General features: G+C 33.7%; 1 protein-coding gene across 2 annotated transcripts in view; it reads left to right on the top strand.

Annotated features, from left to right (window-relative positions):
- The window catches only part of LOC117114013 (protein FAM53A-like), a gene marked incomplete at its 3' end in the record, with an annotated part of 39502 nt that extends 16833 nt beyond the window's left edge, over positions 1–22669 (top strand). For both annotated transcript variants that reach the window (XM_033257540.1, XM_033257539.1), the window contains 3 exon segments: positions 2752–2997; positions 16462–16531; positions 21942–22669. In XM_033257540.1, coding sequence (XP_033113431.1) covers positions 2926–2997; positions 16462–16531; positions 21942–22669 — 870 coding nt within the window.
- Positions 22670–24310: the final 1641 nt, after the last annotated feature.

Genomic DNA, 24310 nt, shown 5'->3' on the forward strand with positions numbered 1-24310 from the left:
TGAGTAGCAGATTAAAAGTTTTGCAAATAAGAATGGGGTCCATTTTCTGATTATTAGGCCAGTTTTAAACGACTATTATTCCAAAACTATTGACCCTCAACTGCCTTTATTTCAAGTGAAGAAATATTGATCTAGGAGCCTTATTGTATAGTTTTAGTTATTGATTATTTTTTCTCTATTTTGTGTTAGTGAAATGGAAACACTGTATAGTACAGTAGATTTTGGTAGTATGCTGTGTACAGTAAAGATAGCAGCTACTTCTGGAAAATAAAGTACTTGACATTGTTTAATAACATCCTAAAATGGTACTGTAACCTTTTCTCTAATAAAAAGCTGCTTAGTTTGAGAGATCAGAAGTTTGTTTTTTGTAAAACCTGAATAAACCTGTAGAATTGGCTTTAATTCATTGTCATGGCCTATTTTGAAAAGCTTCAAATGATTTTTTTTTCTTTCTGTTGATTGTAAAAACACTATTTTGTATTGAGGAGTACCAGAAAACATTTGAACCCTACCATTTGGAAAGTCAATCAGTTTTATTTTTAAACATTCATAACACATTATGAATTTTATGAAAATATTGATGTGAAATTTTTGATAATAATGCAATAGTATTATAACTATGGTACTATACAATATAATGAATTCTGTTCCATCAGAATAGTTACCTAAAATTCGTAGTTTAATCTTCAATAGCAATTCCATGAATATTTAATTTTTTAATATTATAACTGCGAGTTCTCTCAGTAAACCTTATTACAATATTTTTAATTATATTATTTTTATTTTAATATTTTTAAAGTGCGATCATATTGTTTTCGGTTTAAAAGCGAAATGTCACTAACCATTTAAAAAATACTTAAATAAAAATAGATGATATTCTTTTGTCTCGGTTTAAAATTTACATATTATAAATATGTAGTAGGGAGATATATTCATTTTTTTGTTTTTATTGTGTAACAAACTTCCCACTGGAAGGCATGTAACCTGAATTGCCAGTATAATATTTCAATTCAGAGAAATAAAAACAATACAAGGTTAGTCTAAAACATGGTACTGTGCATTTTTTTTTATAAGATCCAGTATAATTTTGCCTAGACTCACTGTTCTTATTTTTTTTCCTCAATTTCAGCCTCAAAATGTTCTTATTTTGTTCTTATTTTACACATTTTTCAAAATAGGAAATTAGTATTGCACAGCAGTATACACTGTACATAAGTGTAGGTAAAAGTGGCCCCTGAAAAAGCCGCTGAAAAAAATGGCCCCAGAAAAAAGGCTCGGTAAAAATGACCCCAAATGACAGGAGGTACATCTACTATACAATGTATTACATAGTCATACCTACTCCACATAAGGTATAATTTTTTATAGTTTTTTTTTTTTTTAAAGAAAATCTCATTTGTCATTTTATCTCAGCCTCAATTTGTTCTTATTTTGTTCTTAATTTTTAAGCAATTTCAGTATATAGTATTATTATATAGGTGCCAGTTGTATTATATGATAGTACCAATTGTTTCTGGTATTATATAATACAATTGGTATTCTATTTTTGATAGTGTTACCTTACCAATGGTGATTACTGTTTCACAAATTTTAAATGGGGAAGATGGTGTGTGGAGTTTACTATATGTTGTTACAGTCTATTGTACAATAATGTGCGATTATGGAAATACAGGTCTCTCTCCAATTACAGTCCACTTTTGGGACTAGGGTTTCCATGGTTTTTAGCAGCTTTGGTCTCTAATGAGAATAATAAAGATAAAAGACATTTGTGAATTTAGGACCACAGAAAACTGGTCTTTAATTGGAGGTGGTATCTAATTGGAAGGGTCTTTAATCGCAGGGAGACTAAAAGGCGTTGCAAAAGAAAAAAAAAGGTTCTGTATTTACCAGATATTAAACTAGTAAACTTATTTTGATAATTATGAAACATACTGTTTCTCGGAATATTATAAAGACAATAGATTTTTCTTGTATATTTTGTCTATGGAAACCTGGATGCTCAATGATGACACGTAAAAAACACATTTGAAATGCAATGCAGTTTGACACCATGTGGATATTGTACATTTTTGCTACGAACAACTTGATTTAATTGACTATCAGGATGAAGCAGTGGCTAGGTCACACTTTACGTAATCTAATATTGAAACGATCTTGGTGTTTGGAGCCTACGGTTCTCATGCTGTCAACCGAACGGGCTCCTCATTGTCTAAGAAGCCGTCCATATTCTATTAATTGTATTTTGTTCATGACTGGAATTTAATGTAGGAAAATAGAAGGCAGTTTGGGGATTTGACAACTCGTAATCAAATAACGATGCGAGTCTAATGTGCTATCAATCTAGTTTCTTGCCAACGGTGAATGTTGTAATTTTGCTGAAACCCTTGAACACTCAACAACTGAACTTGCATTATTCTAGAATTTTGCGTGTAATTAGCATTTTTATTTTTTTTCAATGTTTTTAACATGCAGTACTTCAGACAGAAGTGTGGTTGACTGTTTCTTACTAAATTTTCAAGATGAGAGGCTTAAGAAAGTAATCAACTATTCATATAAAAGAGAGTATTGTTCTCTATAGTCATTGAGAACGTTATCAGATATTTTAAAGTTGTTTATCTCTGTTCAGTTGTTCACCTCACCTCCGTCTGAATGGTAAATACACAAACCATGGTAATGGTGATGCGTAGGTGTGGAATTTCCTCCAATTGTGTCAATCCTTCTTACTTAACACTTTAACTTTTTGTCTTGCAGGCGAGCGTATTATCTTTCATAAGCTGTTATTCGCTTTAGCGTGTATTCAACTCTCCATGGTTTTGCGGACGAGGTAGCTAGTCCATATACATGTTCCAATCACACAGACCGATGAGTCGTTAGGGAGAGTAGACCAAAACCAAAAGGCTTTTTCCAAGGGCACACCCTGTTACCATGGTCACTCTCATCACGGAGAAACTTCAGAACCAATCTTTAGAAGATGTTAACATTCCAGATTATACTCACGTAAGCTACCCGCTTTTTTTCCATAATTTGAAAAATGTTCCTGTTGTTCCTTAGAATACAAAAATGGAACACAATCCACAACAAATAGATATTTTACTATGTGAAACGGACGATGTCTCTGTAGGGACATAGGCTCGTGTTGGGCTGGAGTGGGCGGGTGCAGAAATTGAGAATGCGAAACTAAAATCCTATTCCAGTGAAAAACTAAAAATGGCCATTTTAATTATTTTAGCCCACTTGGTGGAACTAATTTGCCACTAGGGGGATGCTTCTCTAGACTGCACATGCCCATGCTATGTGTATTTTATTTATTGTGTAGTCAAATAATTTTTAACACTGCGTACTTTACTGTGTATAATTTGACAATTTTCATTTTGAAAGTATCAATATAATAATAAAAAAAAGATAACAAATTATATACTTAATTTGAATAAAGATAATGATAAACAATGTAATAAAGATAAAAAATAATGATATAACAACGCCAATTTATAAACAAACAAACAAACAGAAAAAGTATTTTTTACAGTTTTTGTTGGTTAAATCAAACAGAAAGAGAAAGTTATTTATATCAAGATTATTTCTTCTCGTAAGTAAAATATGGTTATTTTGCCTTCGCAAATACTGGAAAATTAAAGCTTAAATCAATTTTAGTTTGCAAAAGTGTTAATATATCGGCCATGTTATTTTATTTCCCTCGTCAATATTGTGAAAATAGATCTTGTATAGGTGTCAGAATATTTGCTAATGTTGAGTTGATTCTTCTAGAGCTAGCTAATGGCTTAGATAAGCTCACTCCTCAAGTCAGCTACCATCCATGTTATATTATATGTGAGGTGAACTGTAAAAAGATATTCTTAGCAAATAACATTAAATAAGCCTCTCCAAGGCCTATTGATCACATGGAATACTGTACTCAATGCCCTGTATTAAACCAAAGGCCTGCGATCACAGGAAACAGACATCCTCTCCTATTCGAAGCCTGTGACTTGTTATACCATGGACACCTCCATGGTTGTAGTTTATACCGCCATGGTTGTAATATAGCACTCCAAAGTGTTGCTATCAGATGAAGCAGAGTTTTGAGCTTCTAGTGTCTCTCCTAAGGTTAGGGATCTAAGGTTTAGTCCTACCCAGACTATCAAACTTTAGTTGACAAAAACATGTGAAATGCCTAAATATGGTCATAATTACATCACATGACCATATATAAGCACATCATGACCATATATAGGCACATCATGACCATATATAGGCACATCATGACCATATATAAGCACATCATGACCATATATAGGCACATCATGACCATATATAGGCACATCATGACCATATATAGGCACATCATGACCATATATAGGCACATCATGACTGCATATGGGCACGCAACATTTTTTTTGTCAAAGAAAATTTGATAGTGTATACAGAGCTTAAGACTTTATAGACAGCGTAGCTTCTCCCAATGCCTAGTAACTGCATGGTAACTATTTGATAGATTCTCTCTCATTGGTTTCAGTCCTCCTAAAGCAATACCGTAGTTATGATATGAGCCAACACCCCCTCCCCGCACCCAATATTACATTGAAATTTAGCATCAAAATGCTACCCACACCACATTATGTGCCCAAGACACTAAGGTAGACTCTGTTGTCTTCATCGAAAGGCAACTGGAGCTCAAAAGCTACATTAAATAAATAATTACCTGAAATTATAGTTTTTAAATTACAGTAGTTATTATTATAGATAATACAATTTCAATATAATTTACATACTTCATTTTTATGTATTTTTTTCTCTGGCATTGTATAATGCTTTTTATGTTTGATCCTTTCAATAGAGTTTGTATAGTGTAGTTTAGAGGCGGGCATGTAATTTAAGGGGATTAATTTTTAGTTGGCAAACACTGTTGATAAATTTTCATTGAACAATAGATGACCTCATTTGTTTTGAAATTAGAATATCGGCTGTATTCTAAAACTGGAAGCGTTATAGTCGTAAACTCTTTATTATTCTCGCCAGCAAGGTCGTTTAATTTGTAGACTTCTATAACAAAATTTCATACATGATGCCAGAATTATGGAAATAATCTCTTAGTCGGACTAAAATAACAACTCAATTCACCATTAATAAGTTTGGCAATTGATTATAGAAAATCTATGGCCTTCTACTGCAGAAGTTTTGGTTATATTGATTTCACATGTATGTGCATGAATGGTAAGCTGTTGAGGCAAAATAAGTGTTCAAGGCAGGTATTCTCTGCATGAGGGCTTAAAAAACCGACTCAGTTTTTAAGGGCTTTTAGTATCTGATATTTACTTTATCATCACTTGATCAAAAGATTACTTCAGGATCTTGAAGTAGAGTGCATGGTCTAGGAATTGGCTGTAAACATGAGCTTAGGGAATATAGAATGGAAGTCTACCATTGGCTGTGAAATAACAGGCTAACCAGATTCAACAGTGTCTGGAAAGCAAAGCCTATAGATATATTAATTATTGAAAATGGTTTATGGTACAAAGAAATGTTAACTGCCTCCTCCCTTTATTTTTTGACTAAATTTAGACAATTATTCATGTGTCAAAACAGAAACAATTAGCAAAGACCTAGTTATATTATAATGATCTGTCCACACTATCAAATTTTCTTTGACAAAAAACTGTTGTATGCCCATATATAGTCATGATGTGCCTGTATATGGACATGATGTGATGTAATCATGACCATATTTCAGCATGTCACATGTTATTGTCAAATAACATTTGATAGTCTTGATAGGACTTAGGACTGTGTTCATGGTGGCCTTCATTGTGAAGAAATAAGAATAAAGGAGCCTCAAATATATAGAAACTATACTGTAGTACTGTATACAGTATCGGGTTCAATTTCTCTTTTGCTTGAAGTAATCCAACGAAACACAATGAGGTTCTTTTTCAATACTCATTTAAGTTTAAAATGTGAAGTCTTCGGAGACCTTCTCTTATTATTTCTGGCAAAATAATTCCTTGTGATGAATTACTGTATGCTAAATTATTATTCTACTGGTCATATTTTCCATATATTGTCAAAGGTAATGGTTGATTGAAGGACATTTTTGTCAGGTTATGGTCTACCCCTAAGCTTACTGAAGACCTTGTAACTAACAATTATGGTGATTACATGCTTAGATGCATTGGATGGTCAACTACTGTGCACAAAATCAATTAAAACTTTGCTAATCAATCATGAAACACTCCATACTGATACAAAGTTAAATTTCTGATATCATGTAGAAAATCTGTTCAATTGAAGGCCAGGCATGCACAAATGAGAATTAATCAGAACTAATATATTATTTAGTCAGTTCCATCCAATCATTTTTTCCTAACAAAATATAATGTGCATATTTTTTTGATAATTTCCAGTAGTATTTATTGGTCAAAATACTTATTTTGTCTTTAGAATAAAGAAATAGTGATAAATAAATAGTATAAAAATTTCTAGGGGAATTATACAGTCTTCTTCATTTTTTACGGTTTCGGACATCCAAGGTCTAACTACTGTATTCTGTAAAAAAAAAATCAAAGAATACTTCTACTGTATTCTGCCAGTACGCCATGGTTTAAAGTATCGCAAAGTAATGTATATGGCATAATTGAAAGGGAAATAAATTGTACCTGAAATCTAAGGATAATGGTTCAATTCCTCATAAGCCTAGAATTCTCCCTTCTCAGTTGTTCAAAACATGGCTGGAAATAATATTTTTCTTGAAAGTTTTTTATTTCTCCACATTCAACAGCAAGTACATTACACTTGCCACTTTCAGGATAGAATAATGTTTTATAAACTGTTTAAGTAAAAAAATATTAATAATTGTTGCCTTTTGACTTGTAGCTGCATACTTTTTTTAACAAGTTTACAATAAAATGTATTTTTAATGAAATAGGAATGAGGTGCTCAGGTTAACAATGTTGGTTCAGTGTCGATACTTTACTTTTATTAAAGGGCTTTTAAAGTTTCTGCTTCTTTAAACCAGAGAAATGTGTGTAATACCCCTAAGGGACAGACAGTATCAAGAACAGGTAATGAACGAGCTTCATATGCAGCCATTTGCCAAGTCAAGAACCGGCTTAAAATACCATTCACTGTAGTCTGTTGTCCTTCACTGGAAAGTACTCAGATTTAACCCATTTCCACTCTTTTCATAAATTGGAAAAATTGGTATTTAAAAAATAATTGAGAATCACCTGTTAATAATTATGCCTTAAATTGTAAAGAAATCTTTGGGAAATATTATGAAAAAAATGTTGGATATGCTTAGAAGAGCTGGATGTAAAAAATAGATTGTTTTTAGTGATATGTCCAATTACAGGAAGTTTAAAAGTACTTTGCGCGGTCACTAGTTACTAATTTAGTTGTATTGCTTAAATTTAGGCCAGTGAAAAGGAGAGGGTGCATGGTATCAAACATGAAAGAAAAACTGAAAAGATTAAAATGGCATTGCAAATCTATGGTAAACCTTAGTGACTATCAGTCATACAGAAACTAGTTTTAGGGGGAAAAGATAAGAAAATTTGTCAGCAATTCTGATGTATAATACTTTAGCTTCACCTGTAGTACCTATAGTATTGTGTGTGAATTGTTATCAAAGGTTTGCATATTTGTTCTAAAAATGTATCCCTTAGATCAGGAAAGCACATGCTGTTAAGAAATTTGACGCGTGGCACTTGCACCCCTACAGAGGAGATTGCGTGACACTTGAGAGCGTGCTCAGTCTGCTTACGTAAACACAAATACAATAACAACCCTGGTTCTTAAAAACTACTAAGTAGCCTGTGCCTCCTTCCGCTTTCATTCATTTGTTTTTTTTTAATCTTTAAAAAACCAGTATTACAATAGCAATTGCTTTCCGAATGGCACAATTATACTTTTGCTTATTTTCCCACCATGTAGTGCAGTGTACAATAACGAAACAATACAATGCTGATATTCCAACTGTGAAATCTTTAGTAAAGAATGGAACTTATAAATTTCTATACCAGTTTGTCCATCAAACCATAAGAGTATTCTTTTGAGCTGCATTTTCAGAAAAAATTCCTTGGATTTTACTGATATTCAAATATATAAAAATGATGTGCTTGACCTAAGATGTCAAGATTAAAAGGGAAAAAATTCAAATTATAAAAGGTTTCTAGTAATATCCTAGTTATGTGACCGTCTCCGGCAAAAGTCTATATTTGTTACGATTTCTGATTTCCCACTAGCACCAAATATGTCCAAAAATCTGAATTTTTAACAATTATGAAAGAAGATACATTGAAGAACATTTCTGCAAAATATTAATTACTAAATCCAACTCAAAAGTATTATTATTTTAAAAATTCAAATCCTACTATTAAACTATTGATTATGGAATTTTGGAACTGTTTTCTCAAAAACCTACATGGCTAATATCCTATGAATTATTATTCATAACTTTGCTTCACACTGTATTTAAATTCTTTCTTTTTTAAGAAGTAGATTTTCTGCTAAATTCTTTTATCAGAAAAAAAATAGCAACTCTGAATATCTTGTGTTTTTGGTATTTAGACAACAAAACAGACACAAAAATAATATTGATACTCTGTATTCATCAAGTCATCTGTGTCCCTTTAAATGTCAAAAGAACAAAATGAAGTACATGTTGGCTTATTTTGTAGTAATATCTATGCATTTATTTTCTACAGTTCTGAATGTTGAACTACATATAGCATAGTAATTGTACTAGAGCAATAAATCTTCATTAGAAGGTTTAAATTTACTACTTGGATTTTATAGTTTGTGGGTGAAAACAAGGTTTTCTTTCACTAAACATGTGTAGCTTTATAGGGCAAATAAACAATAATAAAGATTTGATAATAAATATAGAAATCACCTTCTCTTGCCAAAAAAAATTACAACTAAATGTTGAACATACTTCTTGTGCCCTATCTCATTCTCTTTTTAAAAGCTACAATACCTTTGTTTCCCCCCCCCCCCAAGCCGACGTACTCAGAAATCCTGTAGTGAATCAAACATTCTCATCATAGGCAGCCTGTTTAGCTCTGGCTAAGGCGTTGATATAAATGGCATGTGTTTTATGTGTGTGGTTGCCATATTTGTGAAGAAAAACAACATGGGCCTTCAAAAAAACCCTCAAAATAAAAGTTGATAGTTTGGACTGGGCTTAAACTTCCTCTGCCCTCGTTATTGATTGGAATTGAACCATGGACGTATAGACAACATAATAAAAGATTCTGTGCGCACACAGTTACTACCATCGTTTAGGCAACTTAGCTCTGGTGTGCTTTGCTTTACTATAACAGTAATTATTTATGAATACTTGTGTACAGTAGCCTCTCCTTAGGCCATTTATCTTTAATTTTCTCATTAATGGCGCTAACGACGATGCTCATACATCTATAATCCATAATCTGTTTTTACATCATTAATCTGTATATTTTTCATTTATTATTCCAAGAAGTAATATTAATAGTAAGTTTAGAAAACAATTTAAATAATATATAATGTGCTTTATTTGCAAGTATTATAAGAAATCTAAGACAAATTACAATTAAGGATCATTTTTCTGTGGTTCCATAGAAATTTTTATCTTTATGATAATTACTTATTTTAGACCAAACCTAAAGACTAATACAGTACAAACTTTTCTGAAAAGTGGATTTAAATATAGAGACCTTAATACTAAAAAACAGATGTCCATAATACATAAAAAAAGGGATTACTTTTTACTTTTTTAACCATTCATCTCATTCTGTAGTCTTGGCTTTTGTAGATTGCTATTGTATACTATACTATCCATAAGGGGATCTTTGTGGCATCACAATTGGTTTTTATTCCAGAATATGTACATACATATATATAAATGAGTGTGTAAGATAAATAATGAAATGAATTGTAATGGATGGGAGAAATTGATCGTTCCTGAATTTCCTTTGTTATAGGTATCATTGTGTGTTCTTTGTTGTAATTGTATATGATAGTTATATCGAACGCTGATGATTTTCCAATATGTACTATTTTTGTAAGTTTCATATGGTTATCAATCTAAGAAGATAAACTCGTTAATTGGAACGTTTATCAAGGTTGATGCCATGGCCTAGAAACCAAAGATTCAGTGAACTCAACAAAAAATCGACTTTGTTTCTGGAGAATATTAATTTATTTCATCGGTAAAACACGGTTAGATAAGTGAGGACATGAAAATAACATTAACCCATATACTTACATATAGCAAGGAGGTATAAAAATAATTCAGTACCTCCTTACATATAGTTATATTACAGTCATGTATCAGACTACAACTGACAGTAAAATATAATATTAGTCTAATAATTTGTTTTATTGATAATGTGTTATAATAAATTGAGGAAACAAATAAAGTTGATAGATAAAAAAAATGATTAATGATGATGCAGTTATTACATAATCAAAATGAAAATGAACAGAAAATGTTCAACCCTAACTTGACACACCTATCCAGGGGCCTAAAGGAGCATACTTTCATGGAAACAAGAGTTAAACACAATTTATTTAATGTATCTTTTTGCACTGCTGCCAAGTATTATTTAGAGAAATACTGAGAAGGTGATAGGGGCACTGGGAAGGTACTAGAGTGGTCAGTTGTGCTTATATGGAGCACTGTTTGATACATACTCAAAATGATATTTCAAAAGAATTTTTTTAAATTTTGATTATAAATAACGTATAAATTGATCTGATGATTACTAAGCTTACTTGACCTTTAACAGCAATGTTCCTTAAAAATGAATATCATCAGTAGTGAGATCAATTAGTCAGTTTCGTTTAGGCTCTCTTCTCTGAAATGCCAAGCTTTCAGACCTTTTAAGTTGTCTCAGTAACCGTGCTAGCAATTTGATGAAGTTTTTCATTGTTAAGGGTGAATTCCTATATTGAAAACCTGCCATATTAATTTCAAAATTTACACTTTGTTTTAAATTTTCAGTGAAAGCACATATTTTTCATAACAGAACCAATATTGTTTGAAGGTAATCCATTCGTGATACAGTATATCAAATTTACCAGTGGATTGATTTTTTTTTTTTTTTTTTTTTTAGAAATTAAAGTAGTTGTATTTGAGATGGAAACCTGCAGTAATTATATTTTAACTGGTTCTAGAAGTCAGTTGTTAACTAAAAAAAAAAAGGTATTATGCAATCATATTTTTAGGTTGTATAATATTAACACTGCGTGTTAAAACTGCTATTAAAGGCATAATGTTCTTTGTTTGGCTGTTATAAAATAGAAGTCAAGGTTTCTGTCCTTGGATCCTTTAATCATTAATTTCATTGATAATTCCTAAAGCAATTAACATTAAATATCTAATATGCCAACTTTTGGTTAAGGACGTAGTTATTGAATGTATGGTTTTGTTCTCATGTTGTACAGGAACATAACTATCTGTTGGTAACCTATTGTTGAATATTTTATGAGAAACTATGGTATATTATAATTCAAGTGGATAGTTTCGGTTTAATTGATTGTAAAATAGGTTTACAAAAGGGAAAAAAACAAGTATTGAAGGCCATGCAAATATAGCCTATGCAAATACCTGGCCCATGTAGATGCTTGTTGGCCTACACAGTAATCCATTTCAAATACATGGTCTTCCAGTTCTTATCAGCTCGTGGAAGTGCCTTAAGCCAATTAAAGTGTGTTGGATCATGGTAGCATAGCTAATGGTATGGTGGCCTAACTAATCCATACAATGGCAGCCGCTCATACAAGTGCCTATAGTCCAAACAAGTGCTTGGCAACCTGATCAGATGCCAGACCTCCCAGTTGTTTTTAGTCAGGGAACAAGCCAATCATCTTGTCGGTTAGCGATCATTTTGCAGTAAAACCCTACTTTGAAAAACCATTTTTGCAGTCTAAGATTATATACCTTTCTTAAACTTGCTCAGCTCAGCCCCAATCACGTTGGGCTGACTTGAGTGTAAACCCCAGTCGGGAACCTTGGACCTCTGGTTGGAGAATCTCTGGTGCCACACCAGAATATTCCACTCAGATTTAATTCTGCACAACACCGGATCAACTGTGATTGTACATGTAGTGCACACTGACACTGTTGTCAAAATTAATCAGATATTTTTTCTGTGTGATTGACATGTGTCTATTAAGTGTGCAGATCATCTTTATAAATAAACATTGTTGAAACAGTAGTGAAGTCATTTTATAAATGCTGTAGGCCTACACTATTTGATATTGTAATATTGTTATCTTTATCAATTTGATTAAGGAAGTGAGGAAGAGTGTAGAAAACACATACCCCATGCTCCGTACTTTTCCACATTCCACAAATATGTATCTTTGCTTCACATCTTATGTCAAATACATATGTCCCCTCTTACATGCTCCTTCCATAATGTCCCATATTTGTCTTATTTTCATCCTTTCCGCATAATATGGCCACCTTTTCCATATACTGTAGCTCTATTGTTTAAAATGTTCCATCCATCCGTTATGTTATCCATATTATGCCACATAATAAAAAACTTGCATTAATTTCCCAGATTATACTTACACCTATTTCTACTTTTACTTCCTTTCCACATACTACCAATCCAATCCAATCTTTGAGTTATAAGGAGCATTACTAATTTCAGTGCACCAATTTGAGGGAGTGCTCAGAAAAACAAAGGAACAAAGGGAGAAACTCCTCCCACATGCCCTGTATTTCCACATATAGTACTTATATTCTATATCCATTTCCACATACAGCACTATTTCCAAATATCTAAATTTTTTCACAATGGACATATCCATATCCTTTTCCACATACAGTACACCCCTTTCCACACACTTGTGTCCTTCCATCATACATTGCTTTCACATGTCTTCACCCTTTCCACAAATTCTCACCCTACTATATACTTGCCTCTCCATGCCACCCATGACTTTCACCCACCTTGTCCCAGCATCTCTCCACCCATGCCCACATGAGATTCCTAGTATATATTTTACTTTTACCAAATATAAGAAGTTAAAAATATTTAAAACTAGGAAGGTTTATTAATTACATCTTAGTGTTTCCTGATTTTATGAAAGTTTCAATATAGAGTTTTGATTTATCTCAGTAGCAGTCTGCTATAGGCCTTTCTTATCTTGATGTACAGAGCTGTACAAAGAATACAGAGACAGTGTACGTGGCACTAGTAAATGAGAATGGTCTTCTGTGGTTTCCTGGTTTATGAGTACTTCTCTTAAATAAATAAGCTACTACATTTGCAATGATTGATAATTTATAAGTACCATGTCAACATGTACAGTTTTGCAATTTGAAATCAAACTTAATAATCAATGAAACTCAACCGAACGAATCTGAAGAGAGATTGAATGATTTCTAATATTTTATCTGGTGCAAAGCCACTTCCCTTGAACACAAATTGGGCTAATTTGTGGGGGTAGGCATACCAGGCTGGGTATCCCCTTTTTAATCAAATGGCAATTTTTTGCACCGTATGCCAAATTCAAAACCAGCATTTGATGTTTGCTTCTGAGAATATTTGAAAATAATGCCAGAGAAAGGCTGGTACAGTCTTGTGGGAGGGAGGGGAGTGGGGGGGCTCACTCTTAAATATTTCTATACATGGAGGTGCTGCATTTATGGGGTGTACTTGTGAGGACTTGTAGCACAAGTGTGGGAAATAACCATTGTGAAATTGTGTCCCAGGCCTATCCTATGTCAAAGTGCCACAATTTGCCAAAGTGGGAATTTCAAGCTAGAGTGGGTGCTAAGCCTGTAAGCCCTTACTAAGCCTGCCTTTAGTACAGCCACGAGATCGCGACCGGACAGAACACTTTTTGCCATCGGGAACCAGTCAATATTGCGCACTCTTTGGCACTATTGAGTGGCCCTTTTCCTGTCATCTTTCACAGCACAGTGCGTCCATAAGAATTTTCAGTAAAAAAGGTAGTGCAAGTGTCTCATGTCTTGAAGTGGCTGCGGCACCCCCCCCCCCCCCAATTTATTTGCTATGCTAGTGAGCTCCCCAGGGGTACAGTATATAAAATTGGGCATAAATTACAGCAATTTGGCCAAATCTAGATATGCAGAGAACATAGGATGCACGGTAGGATGGTCACATCGTCGCGCAAAACAAAAGCTCCCTAATATCCTAGGAACTACAATAATAAGTTGTACTACTGCATCTAAGCATGTGATGTTGAGCTCGGCTGTTGATATGCAACATGCATGCTAGGGTTACAGTGAGGCCTCCAGCTACTGAATATTTACCCAGGCCTCATGGAGTTTCAGTACGGAGTAATTGGAAAGCAATATTCAGATCAAGGATAAAGAGTTGAAAAAATGTTTTGTTTTTTTAATAATAATTGAAGCAAATATGTTGTTTTGGTTGTGTGAGTCATGTGTCCAAATGTTCTTGAACTCTCAGTGGATCAAAGGCTATATAAACATTTTATATCAAAGCTCACATATCAAAAATGTGTTTATTTTATGATGAGTTTTGGTCTCTCCGCGGATAGAGAACATTCATCGTGCGTGTCTGGATACAACATCAGTGTGTTTGTGGATGTTCAAGTTTTTGAACATTCATTAAAATTTGAAATGTCATAAATATTTTCATCACATCTGTTTCAATGCAAATTTTTTTTTTCAACTGCCATGCAGTTAATTAATACATCCATTTTTATTAAGAAACTATAAGTGCTCTTGGAAATTTTCCTCACACAATCATGTCTAACTAGAGACCCACCCACACACATTTTAATTTAACAATCTTTTTACTAATCAAAATCATCAAACTATAAGATGAGTTAATAATAGTGTCAATAATAAAGATCCACCTTAGTACTTGCCAAGACTATCAATTTAATTTGACAAAAACATGTGACATACCTTAATATGGTCATTATGACATCACATCATCACCAATATTACATTTATGCTGAGAGCGTGAGATAGACCACAAATGCGGGAGTCTCACGCCGAATGTGTGAGGCTTGACTTGTATGCCACATTGTTCATCAACAAAAGTAATTGACAGAATTTAAGTATTTATTAAAACATTTATTAAAAAATGTTATGCTAATTCTTGGCAATCCTCGGCTTTTTACTATTGAAGCACAATACTTGTTCCTGTGTACGCTTGCACATGTATACTTACACATGTTGACTTGAACCAGTTTCTCATACTGTACAGTATGGCCGCGTATTGTTATACGTGCACAAAGTGTATAAACGTACCAAGAAGCGCATATATTTACTTTTCAGTGTGAGCCTATAATGACTAGAATGCATAGTAATTGTCCTTAAAAGCCTTGTGCACTTCGGAATGCAAGAATAGGCAATGCGAAGAACAACTGAGTTATGCAGACCTGGTTTATTATGCTTATTAGGTGTATAATGTGTAGAGTAACTGTTTCTATATGTTCCAATATGGTTAAAGTTGGTAAAAGCATGCCACATGCAAGGAGAGTTCCAGCCTTGTTCAGCAGCATAGCCAAATAGGTAGTTTCATAATATTTCCTTTTTTTGCAATGATCTGAGGGGGAAAATTCTGAAAATAATTCAGTTGATTAAATGAATGTTTTGATCAGATGTGTTGGTGTTACACTCTTGTTTTTTGACATTTAGTTACGTCCCTGGATAAGCTTTTATATAATCCATCATTGGATTTTAGTGTCTTATTCTACCATTTGCCATTTGATTTGGATTTCGGTTTTAACCAGGAACGTGTTCACTCTGCATTGACGCATGTGCGAACTATACATGTGAGACTCTCATTGCATGTAGAACAATGTGAATGAAAGTGTGCTCTGACGATTATTAGCAAGGTCATTTTATCAACTTCAACTAACAGTTGTCTGTTGTTATTGACAATTTAGTTTAAAGAGGGAGCTTTTGAGAGATCATAGAAGAGGTCAATTTCAGGTCATATCCTCAATCATTGTTCACTAGCCTATAGTATGTACTGTGTTAAAAGTTGTAGATACATTAACTACTATAGCTCTAAAAGTACTAATCAGGTGTTGTCAAGTATTTGTCATGACTATCAAATTTTATTTGACAAAAAACTGTTGAACGCACATATTAGTCTTGGTATGCCTATATATGGTCATGATGTGATGTCATTACCATATTTAGCGCATCTCGCATGTTTTTGTTGAATAAAATTTGATAACATGGACAGTGCCTAATGTTTAGTTTATATACAGTATTATACCAATATAATTTTTGTAACTGAACAGTGAAATTTTTCCATTTTACAAGTGCATACATCCTGGTACTTTATAATATCCTTATTTTGCTTCATCCGTGTCATTTAATCTGTGGTTGGTGTTTATTCCATGAACTCAATATCATAAACAGCCTTTTTGGTTACATTGGAATTAACGATTATAGTACTGTTTATTGATGGTAGTGCAATAGGTATTAAGTTTTAATGTGTGATTATGTTTTGTTTACAGATTGCCTATCATACCCGCAGTAGGACCAAAGCTTGTCAACTGAGCCATAAGCAAGTCAACTCCTCAGTAGGTAAGTCAAAAAAAAAATTATTTTATTTTTGTTTATATCAACACCCTTGATACGCAGATTCGTAATTATAAAATAATTAAAACAAAAAATGACAGATAATAAGTATCATAATCTAGGCATAAAAAATAATAGAACTTTGTGTTGCTCAAGAACAACCAACCCACAATCATTAAAATATTTAATAATGATTATGTTATATTTCTTGCTCAATTTTTTTACATTTATATTTTTTCGCAAGTACAATAACATAAAAAAAAATATTTTCATGAACAAGATTATTGCAAACAAAAATATGCATAGCATTCAGATGCCTTTACAATACATAGAATGATTACGTGTACGTCAAAGAAAAACAATTTAGAGGCAAAAAAAATCCCAAAAAGTAGTTAAAATTAAAGTTGAAAACAAAATGATATTTATCTCTTGATTATATACATTCTGTTACTAAGTGTACTTCTACTTGACCTAACTAAAGAGTATATTGCATATTTCAGTCTATGAATTTATTTACTTGGATATTATTAATATTTGATGTAGGTTTTATGTCTCGGTTCTTTGTCCCCAGTATTGTATAGTATCCCTAAATTCCAAAGGTTAGCAAGCTACTTTCTGTCCTCCCATTTATGACATTATACAAGAAGCAGAGTGGGTGTATTGCAAATAGTACTTAAAGAGTGTGAGGTTCAGTCAGCGATACAAAAAAGGCTGAATATATTGTTCAATAATTAAATATAAATTGCAGGGTAAAGTGCTTATAAAGGTTGGGCTGTTAGTGTGTGTACAAGCGATCATAGCAGGAAGCGTGCAGAGTTTTATTATTTTGTCACCAACATTTCAGGATGTGGTGTAAAATAATCATGTGTATGTTGATAGTAATTCATGACAGCGTGGATGGAGGCTTAAGCTGAAGCCTGGCTAAGCCTACAATGGCTAATGGTGTAGACAGCTTACTAGATTGACCCTATTCTTGCTACTTTGCCATTTATATGAACTAGTGTGAACATACTAATAAAAGAAAGTTCATGGACGGCCATTTGATATAGAAAGTCTAGTGGTCACATATTTTATCACAAAAAATCCATGTCATGTATTACCGCTTTGTTTATATTAATTAGCACTTTTATTTATATATTGAATGATGTTTGTATTTGTAAGGGCCACAAATGGCCTGTTCTTCTAGATGAATGTTTTTAAATTTAAAAAATAAATGAAAGAAATGCAGATGGTATAGACAAATATGACATAGTGTATAAAGTAGGAATAAATCTATGTGAAATTGTCTAATAAAGCTCTGAGAGAAGATTACTTTAAAAAATCTTGTTGTTTCTAAAGCATAGAACAAACTGGTACCCATACCTATTAGGTGTGCCATTCAGTCGAGAGAGGGCTTCTGGCTTTAGTGTAATGAATGGCTTACGATTTTCTATTAAGTTATCCATCCAGCTTAAGGTGTACAGTGGTTGAAGGAGTGTCAATTGGTTTCTGTGAGATTCGCCACTTCAGGCAATCATGAGGAAGATTTTACAAGGCCCTTTTTATTAAGAAAGATCAACTTTTGTTTACATGGCCTAGTTCAAAACTAATGAAAAAGGTGGATTCAGGGGCCCCTAGCTGGTCCTCCCCTTTTCCCCTTCCCTCTAAGTTATTGAAAATAAAGAAAAGGGAGAAAGTAAACTGCATTCAATATGTAAGTTTGAGAGTGCCATTTCCATCCATCTGCAGGTGTTGCATTAAATTTCGTACTCAGCTCCAACCATGGTGTGGGGCTGAAGTAGTCTGGCTGTAGTAAAGTTACGTCAAAAAGTATAAATAGAACAAGAGAGCCAACAACGCTCATTGAGAGCGTAAAAAAACGATACGCCCTACGCAGCTAGTGTAGGACACCAACTAACGCTTGTATATTTTTTTTTTATAACCCAGTACTCCACCGCGCACGGTCGGTTTGTCTGTTTATCTGTTCTCCACAAGATACTGTACTTTTGTTTTCTGCTTACTGAGTTTATAGCAGGCATACTTCTACCGCGCTGCGCAACGTTTCACTGGGTAATAAAATGAACATACAACCGTTAGTGGGCGTCCTACACAGGCGTGACGTTTTTACGAACGGGATTTTGCTCTCTTGTTCTATATATACTCTTTGGTTACGTCCATCCTTCTTATTTCTACTTCCTGAATGAGCCACTGAATGATATACAGTACATTATGCAATGCAACAGCAAGTGAGGGCAGAGTACAATGACAAGTGAAAGCTGTCAAGCCCTAGCCAAGTTGACCATCAAATGTTCCTACCACATAGGCAGAAGGCATGCAATTAAGAGAACACCACCCTAGCCTGTGCATCATTAAGTATTTGAACTTTGCAGGCTACTAAATCTTTGGAAAACAAAAACGGGTGTGGCAAGCTTTGCCATTTGTTTTGTTGCAGAACTTATCTTATAATATGATTGAATATCATGTCCAACATGGATAATCCATTATAGATTTAGTGTACGCCTATGTTTTTCTCGGGTACATATTTACGATCAACGTTCGTCAACTTTACAAGAGTTCTTTTGTTCATCACTTGATAAAATATGATTGACATTGTCACTCCACAGATCCTTTGATCTATGGTCAAGACAACTATTTGAAATTAGACGAGGACCATCACAGTTTGTAGGTACAGTAAGGCCAGAAAGAAAGCAAGTTTTTCATCCCTTGTAGGACCCATTATTACTAAGTGTTGACTCTAGCTGATATGGAATGGTGCTCCTCCGGGAGTAGATGATGTGTTCCATAGGTATTTCCATATTCCAGTGACCAGGGATAATAATACAAAGCACATAGTCATTCTATTGCAATGCAGACTTATATAAGTGCATTACTATGTATATCTAATGAGACTCCACCCTCTCCTGTTAAACCAAAATGTCCATAACATTCACAAGTGTATTAAGTTCTACGTCAGGACTGAACACCACGGATAAATAGTGCTTACCGATGAGGATGAAAATTATGATTCTGGCCATGTCAGTTGCTGTACCTGTTATAATTTCTAGTAATATATGTTCCAAGTGAAATAATAAATAAATGAATGGAGTGAATGAATTGAATTTTGCAGGTTTTTTAACGAGGAAAAGTAAAAATAATAATCAATTGGGATGTCATCATTGTACATAATTTTCGTATTCCCAACTGAACACCACGGATAAACAGTGCTTACCGATGAGGATGAAAATTATGATTCTGGCCTTGTCAGTTGCTGTACCTGTTATAATTTAAGTTCTAGTAATATACGTTCCAATTGAAATAATAAATAAATGAATGGAGTAAATGAATTGGATTTTGCAGGTTTTTTAACAAGGAAAAGTAAAAATAATAATCAATTGGGATGTCATCATTGTACATAATTTTCGTATTCCCAACTGAACATAATTTGTACTTAGCATTTCAATGTGTTATGGCTTGTGTACACAAGCTGTTTGTTTACTACCACACTGTCGCCAATGACAAACCTGAAAAAATTCTAGACATAGGCTAGTCCTATTAATTAACGCTACTGTAGAAAAAGGAAGATAACAAGGTGGTCAAAAGTTATTTCAGACGCTGTTAGAAAATAGAGAGCGTTTATTTCCTTCAAAATTTGTCTTCATTTTTTTTTTTTTTTCAGGAAACAGTTTATTTGGCTGCTATAAAAAAATTTGAAAGTAATTGCAAATTATTAATCATGATTTTTAAGTGATACTGAACATTATGATGCTAATCAGAATTCTCTTTTGCGTGTTACTACATGGCTAGCGTTGTTAGTGCTCACTGCGGTCTGACAATAATAAATGAAATAAATTTTGTCAAATTTACAAAACAGACCTGCTGTCTATCTCTTGATAAATTATGAATGACGTTGTCATGGTAACACTTTAGAAAGTAGTTCAGGAACAGGTTTCTACAGTTACTGATTAATGATTATTATTTAATAACGATTATTGGCGATATTTTATATAGTTATGAAAATAATGTTTTATTAATTATTTTGATAATAATATTTGTGTTCATTTTAACATGTATGCTGATACCGTCTTTTGTATACTCTGCCTATATACTGCATGAATATTTTGGTATTTCTGTTGCTTTTATAGTTTTACAATAAATAAGTCCATAATGCTTTCATTGTTGAGGTTAGAATTTTTAAGTATTATTGCAGAAAAGTTATAGATTCCATGCAATATTTTCTAATGCATTTATTTAAAAAAAAAACAAAAAAAAAACCTATACGGCTACTTCTTATGAATTGAAGGACAGTAGATTTCCTTATTGCCTGTATCATTGAAAATCAACAGGATTAACTCTCCTGGTTAGGTTATCATTAATTAAGCATCCCATTAAATTTACCAACATGTTGGAGGTTCAAAACAGCGGCATTCGTTTATGGCCGTGTTTTCATATATTGCAAAGCTTACGCATACGCATTTTTTTCTAGGTCAGACCTCTATAACATGAATATTAAATGGCCTATTTCAGTAGGTCATTGTGTTGTTCGTGAAATGAAATTTATTTATATGAGGGATTTAGACAAGAAGCTGCAGTTGTGATGAGAGGTAATATTGGGAATTAGTTGAGCTTCCCAGATGAGCCATCTGCTGGATCGAGTGTTTCTGTATTTTGTTGTGGAATTGCTTCGTTTTACGTCAAATGCACCTATTCAAGGTTAAAATTGAATACCCGTACAGTGCTATGGTATGGAAGAAGCATAAAAGTTTTTAGTACTGTGTGGCGCTACATTAAAGGAGTTATGTTTAAAGTATTGTATCAATGAAAAGATTAAAATCATATTTAGCATGTGTATGTAGCATACAAACAGTGGTATACTAATGAACCTCATGGATTTGCGGTGGTATTCTCCTTAAATATGCTATAAAGCCTTCGTATGCATCATAAAAATATGCAATATCACAAGTTGGTCAAATTTGATTTAGTTATCGTAAAGCTCAAAACACTTTACTTACACACGCTGTCAGTCATACCTGAATAATATTATCTAGGGATTAATGTCCCTACTCTCTAGGATAATGTATTCATAAAATTGATTGAGTTTGTTGTTTTTCTATTGATTGAACTGTTTTTAAATGTTGAATTAATGAATATGATATTTTTACCATAAAGCCTATCATATTCTCTACAAATTCAACAATAATCATTTTACAACTAAAGGTGAATTGTGTTTTTGAGCTGTTGTATAATTAGTTTCCAATGTATTAAAATTTTGATATGTCTATTTTAATTCTGCAAAGCACCTTGAACAACTTTTAATTGAAAATGTGCTATAAACTTTTATTATTACTTCATTTGTGTTGTAATATTCTGACTAAAGATTAAAATTATTTGTGTTCTATTTTTTCTTTTACTTATTATTTGTTTCTTATTATTCTTGTAGATTCTAGGATATACACAAGTAATTTCCGAAGCACAAACAGTAAGAGCTCCACATATAGTTCAGACATGCCGTCAGCTGAACCCATGCACGCAGTCAGTGCGCCGTGCCAAATTCCAAGTAAACAAAACGAGGTTGCACGAAACAATTCCATAAATTCACAGGCACAGACTCCTACAGCGGCACCTCCAAAGAAACGTCACTGTAGGTCGCTATCGGCAGGAGAATTAACAGAACAGAGAGCACAGACTTGGAAGCCACGTGCATCTAAAGTTTGGCGTCCAGTAACAAAATCAAAGTTAGATACATACCAAGGACACATCCCTATGCACAATTTCAACACATTAGCTGGCCTACCAAACAATTATACACCAATTAGTACGTTTTCAGAATTAGATAATGAATTTTCAACACCTCCAGAGTCACCGGTTCCACGCCCTGCTTCGGCGACCTCTTGGGACGATTCTCTGAATATGCCTTGGTTAGATGCCAATTCTCTACATCATCAGATAGGACAAAAATCTTGGTATTGTTCAGTTGATAAGGTTTCGGAGAGTTCGGGATCTGTGGTCTCAGTAACGAGCGTTTCTTCAACGCCAGAACTAGAGAGGAAGGGAGTCGGTATGTTGCGCTGCCGATCACAGCCTTGCGTATCGGGAAGGAGAGGCGGAAAGAAAAGGCGAAGGGAAGAGGATACAAGACCTAAGTTGGATTTCTTCAAAATGGAAGAGGTAAGACTAAGAGAGCTGGATTATTGATTACCTTCTTGCAAATCTATCAAAGAGTTTTTCTTGTAATTGATAAATGAGATGCATTTAGGCTTTTTCTTTGTTTTTTTTTTTGTTTTTTTTTTTTACGATATGGTAAAATCACCAATTGCAATAGGACCGTGTTTCTCTTACACACATTAGCACAGGGCTTTATGAACACCTTAGATACTTAAGCATTGCTATAGGCAAACAATTCTTTTAATGCAGTTTCAAAATAATGGATTGTCCTGCATAATCATGGATTCTTCAAGATTCACTTCATTAAACTCTCAGAATTCCATTTTCAGTACCAGCACAGCTCAGCGCCCATTATGAGCTAAATACAACTTACTGTACCAGCCTAAAATCTAAAACTGTTACCATATCTACAGCATTTAACTGTGACCCCGATGTAAAAATAAAACCAGTTGTCTGTGAAAAATAGATTAAAACTGTTTACCAACAGTTTTAATCTATTTTTTTTAAAGTCTAAAACCCATATTCATCTAGGTTGGACATTACCTTAAATACAGTATGTTTGTTTTTACTACATCTCTGCTATGACTGTGATGTTTGTAAGTTTATCGTATCCTGTACTCTGAATGTATGTATATTGCATCCTCTTCTTTTGAGTATAAAACATTTGTGTATTTACAAGACATCAATAAGCAGCTTTCGATTTGGACGACGCGGCGAAACCGTATTTCGCATGGGGAAGTTGTTCGTTGTGAGGATTTGACAACAGGCTTTAAGCGGTTTTGTGTTGTGAGTTTCATAAATACGCGCTTGCTGGGGCACCTGCATAATTGATCACGCAATACGAGGGAGCATGTCATCCTGTAAATCGAAACAGCTTTCACATTGAGACGGGAAATGCATAGTACGACGTTCATGGTTGACTGAATTTCCATAGCTCCCCGCGTCGCCCATTTCGAAAGCTCGCTATTGGCTCTGCTTTGAACATGACAGTACTGTACATACTGTAATTAGGTGTACAGTATTTTGTCACTTTCCCTGCTCTGGGTATGCAAATGTGAATAAAAATTGTTATTCATCCCTCTGAAGTGAGTGTGCATGTGTATACAGATACTGGTGGTTATCACACCTGTTCTGGGTATGCAATATTATGTGTGTGTATTGTAACACCTCCACTTAGAAAGCAGTCCCTTTCGAGTCTTGTTAAGTCTTTAATTCTTCACACTAGTAATTGAGTTTTACTCTTACTAAACAACTAAGACGTTTCTTCCATTCCACTGAACTTGCTTTCTTAAATGAAATTCTGGTTTATAATTTTCAAAAGGTAGTATCTTATTACATCTTATTGCGGAAATTGGGCTGGGAAGCTTCAGATGTAGAAGATGCCCGCAAAACCTTCACTGTTGTCAAGATATAATGGCCCCTGGTGATGCTGTCTTTAATGGCGACCCAAACGCAATTTGACATACTGAAATCTTCTGGGAAATCAGAGATGGTTCAGCAGTCACTTTGGCAATGCAAATTAGGCAACGGATGGCGCATGAAGTAGGCCAGGCAAAAGTAGATGCTTACTAATCTAGCAATTTTCCTACCCTAGTCTATTAAATACTCTCTCCAGAGTCACCAATTTAATTCATAAACCTGCCT

The sequence above is a fragment of the Anneissia japonica genome, unplaced genomic scaffold (genome assembly GCF_011630105.1).
Source record: "Anneissia japonica isolate Jap-2015-1 unplaced genomic scaffold, ASM1163010v1 scaffold281_len866295_cov195, whole genome shotgun sequence".
Taxonomy (NCBI): domain Eukaryota; kingdom Metazoa; phylum Echinodermata; class Crinoidea; order Comatulida; family Comatulidae; genus Anneissia; species Anneissia japonica.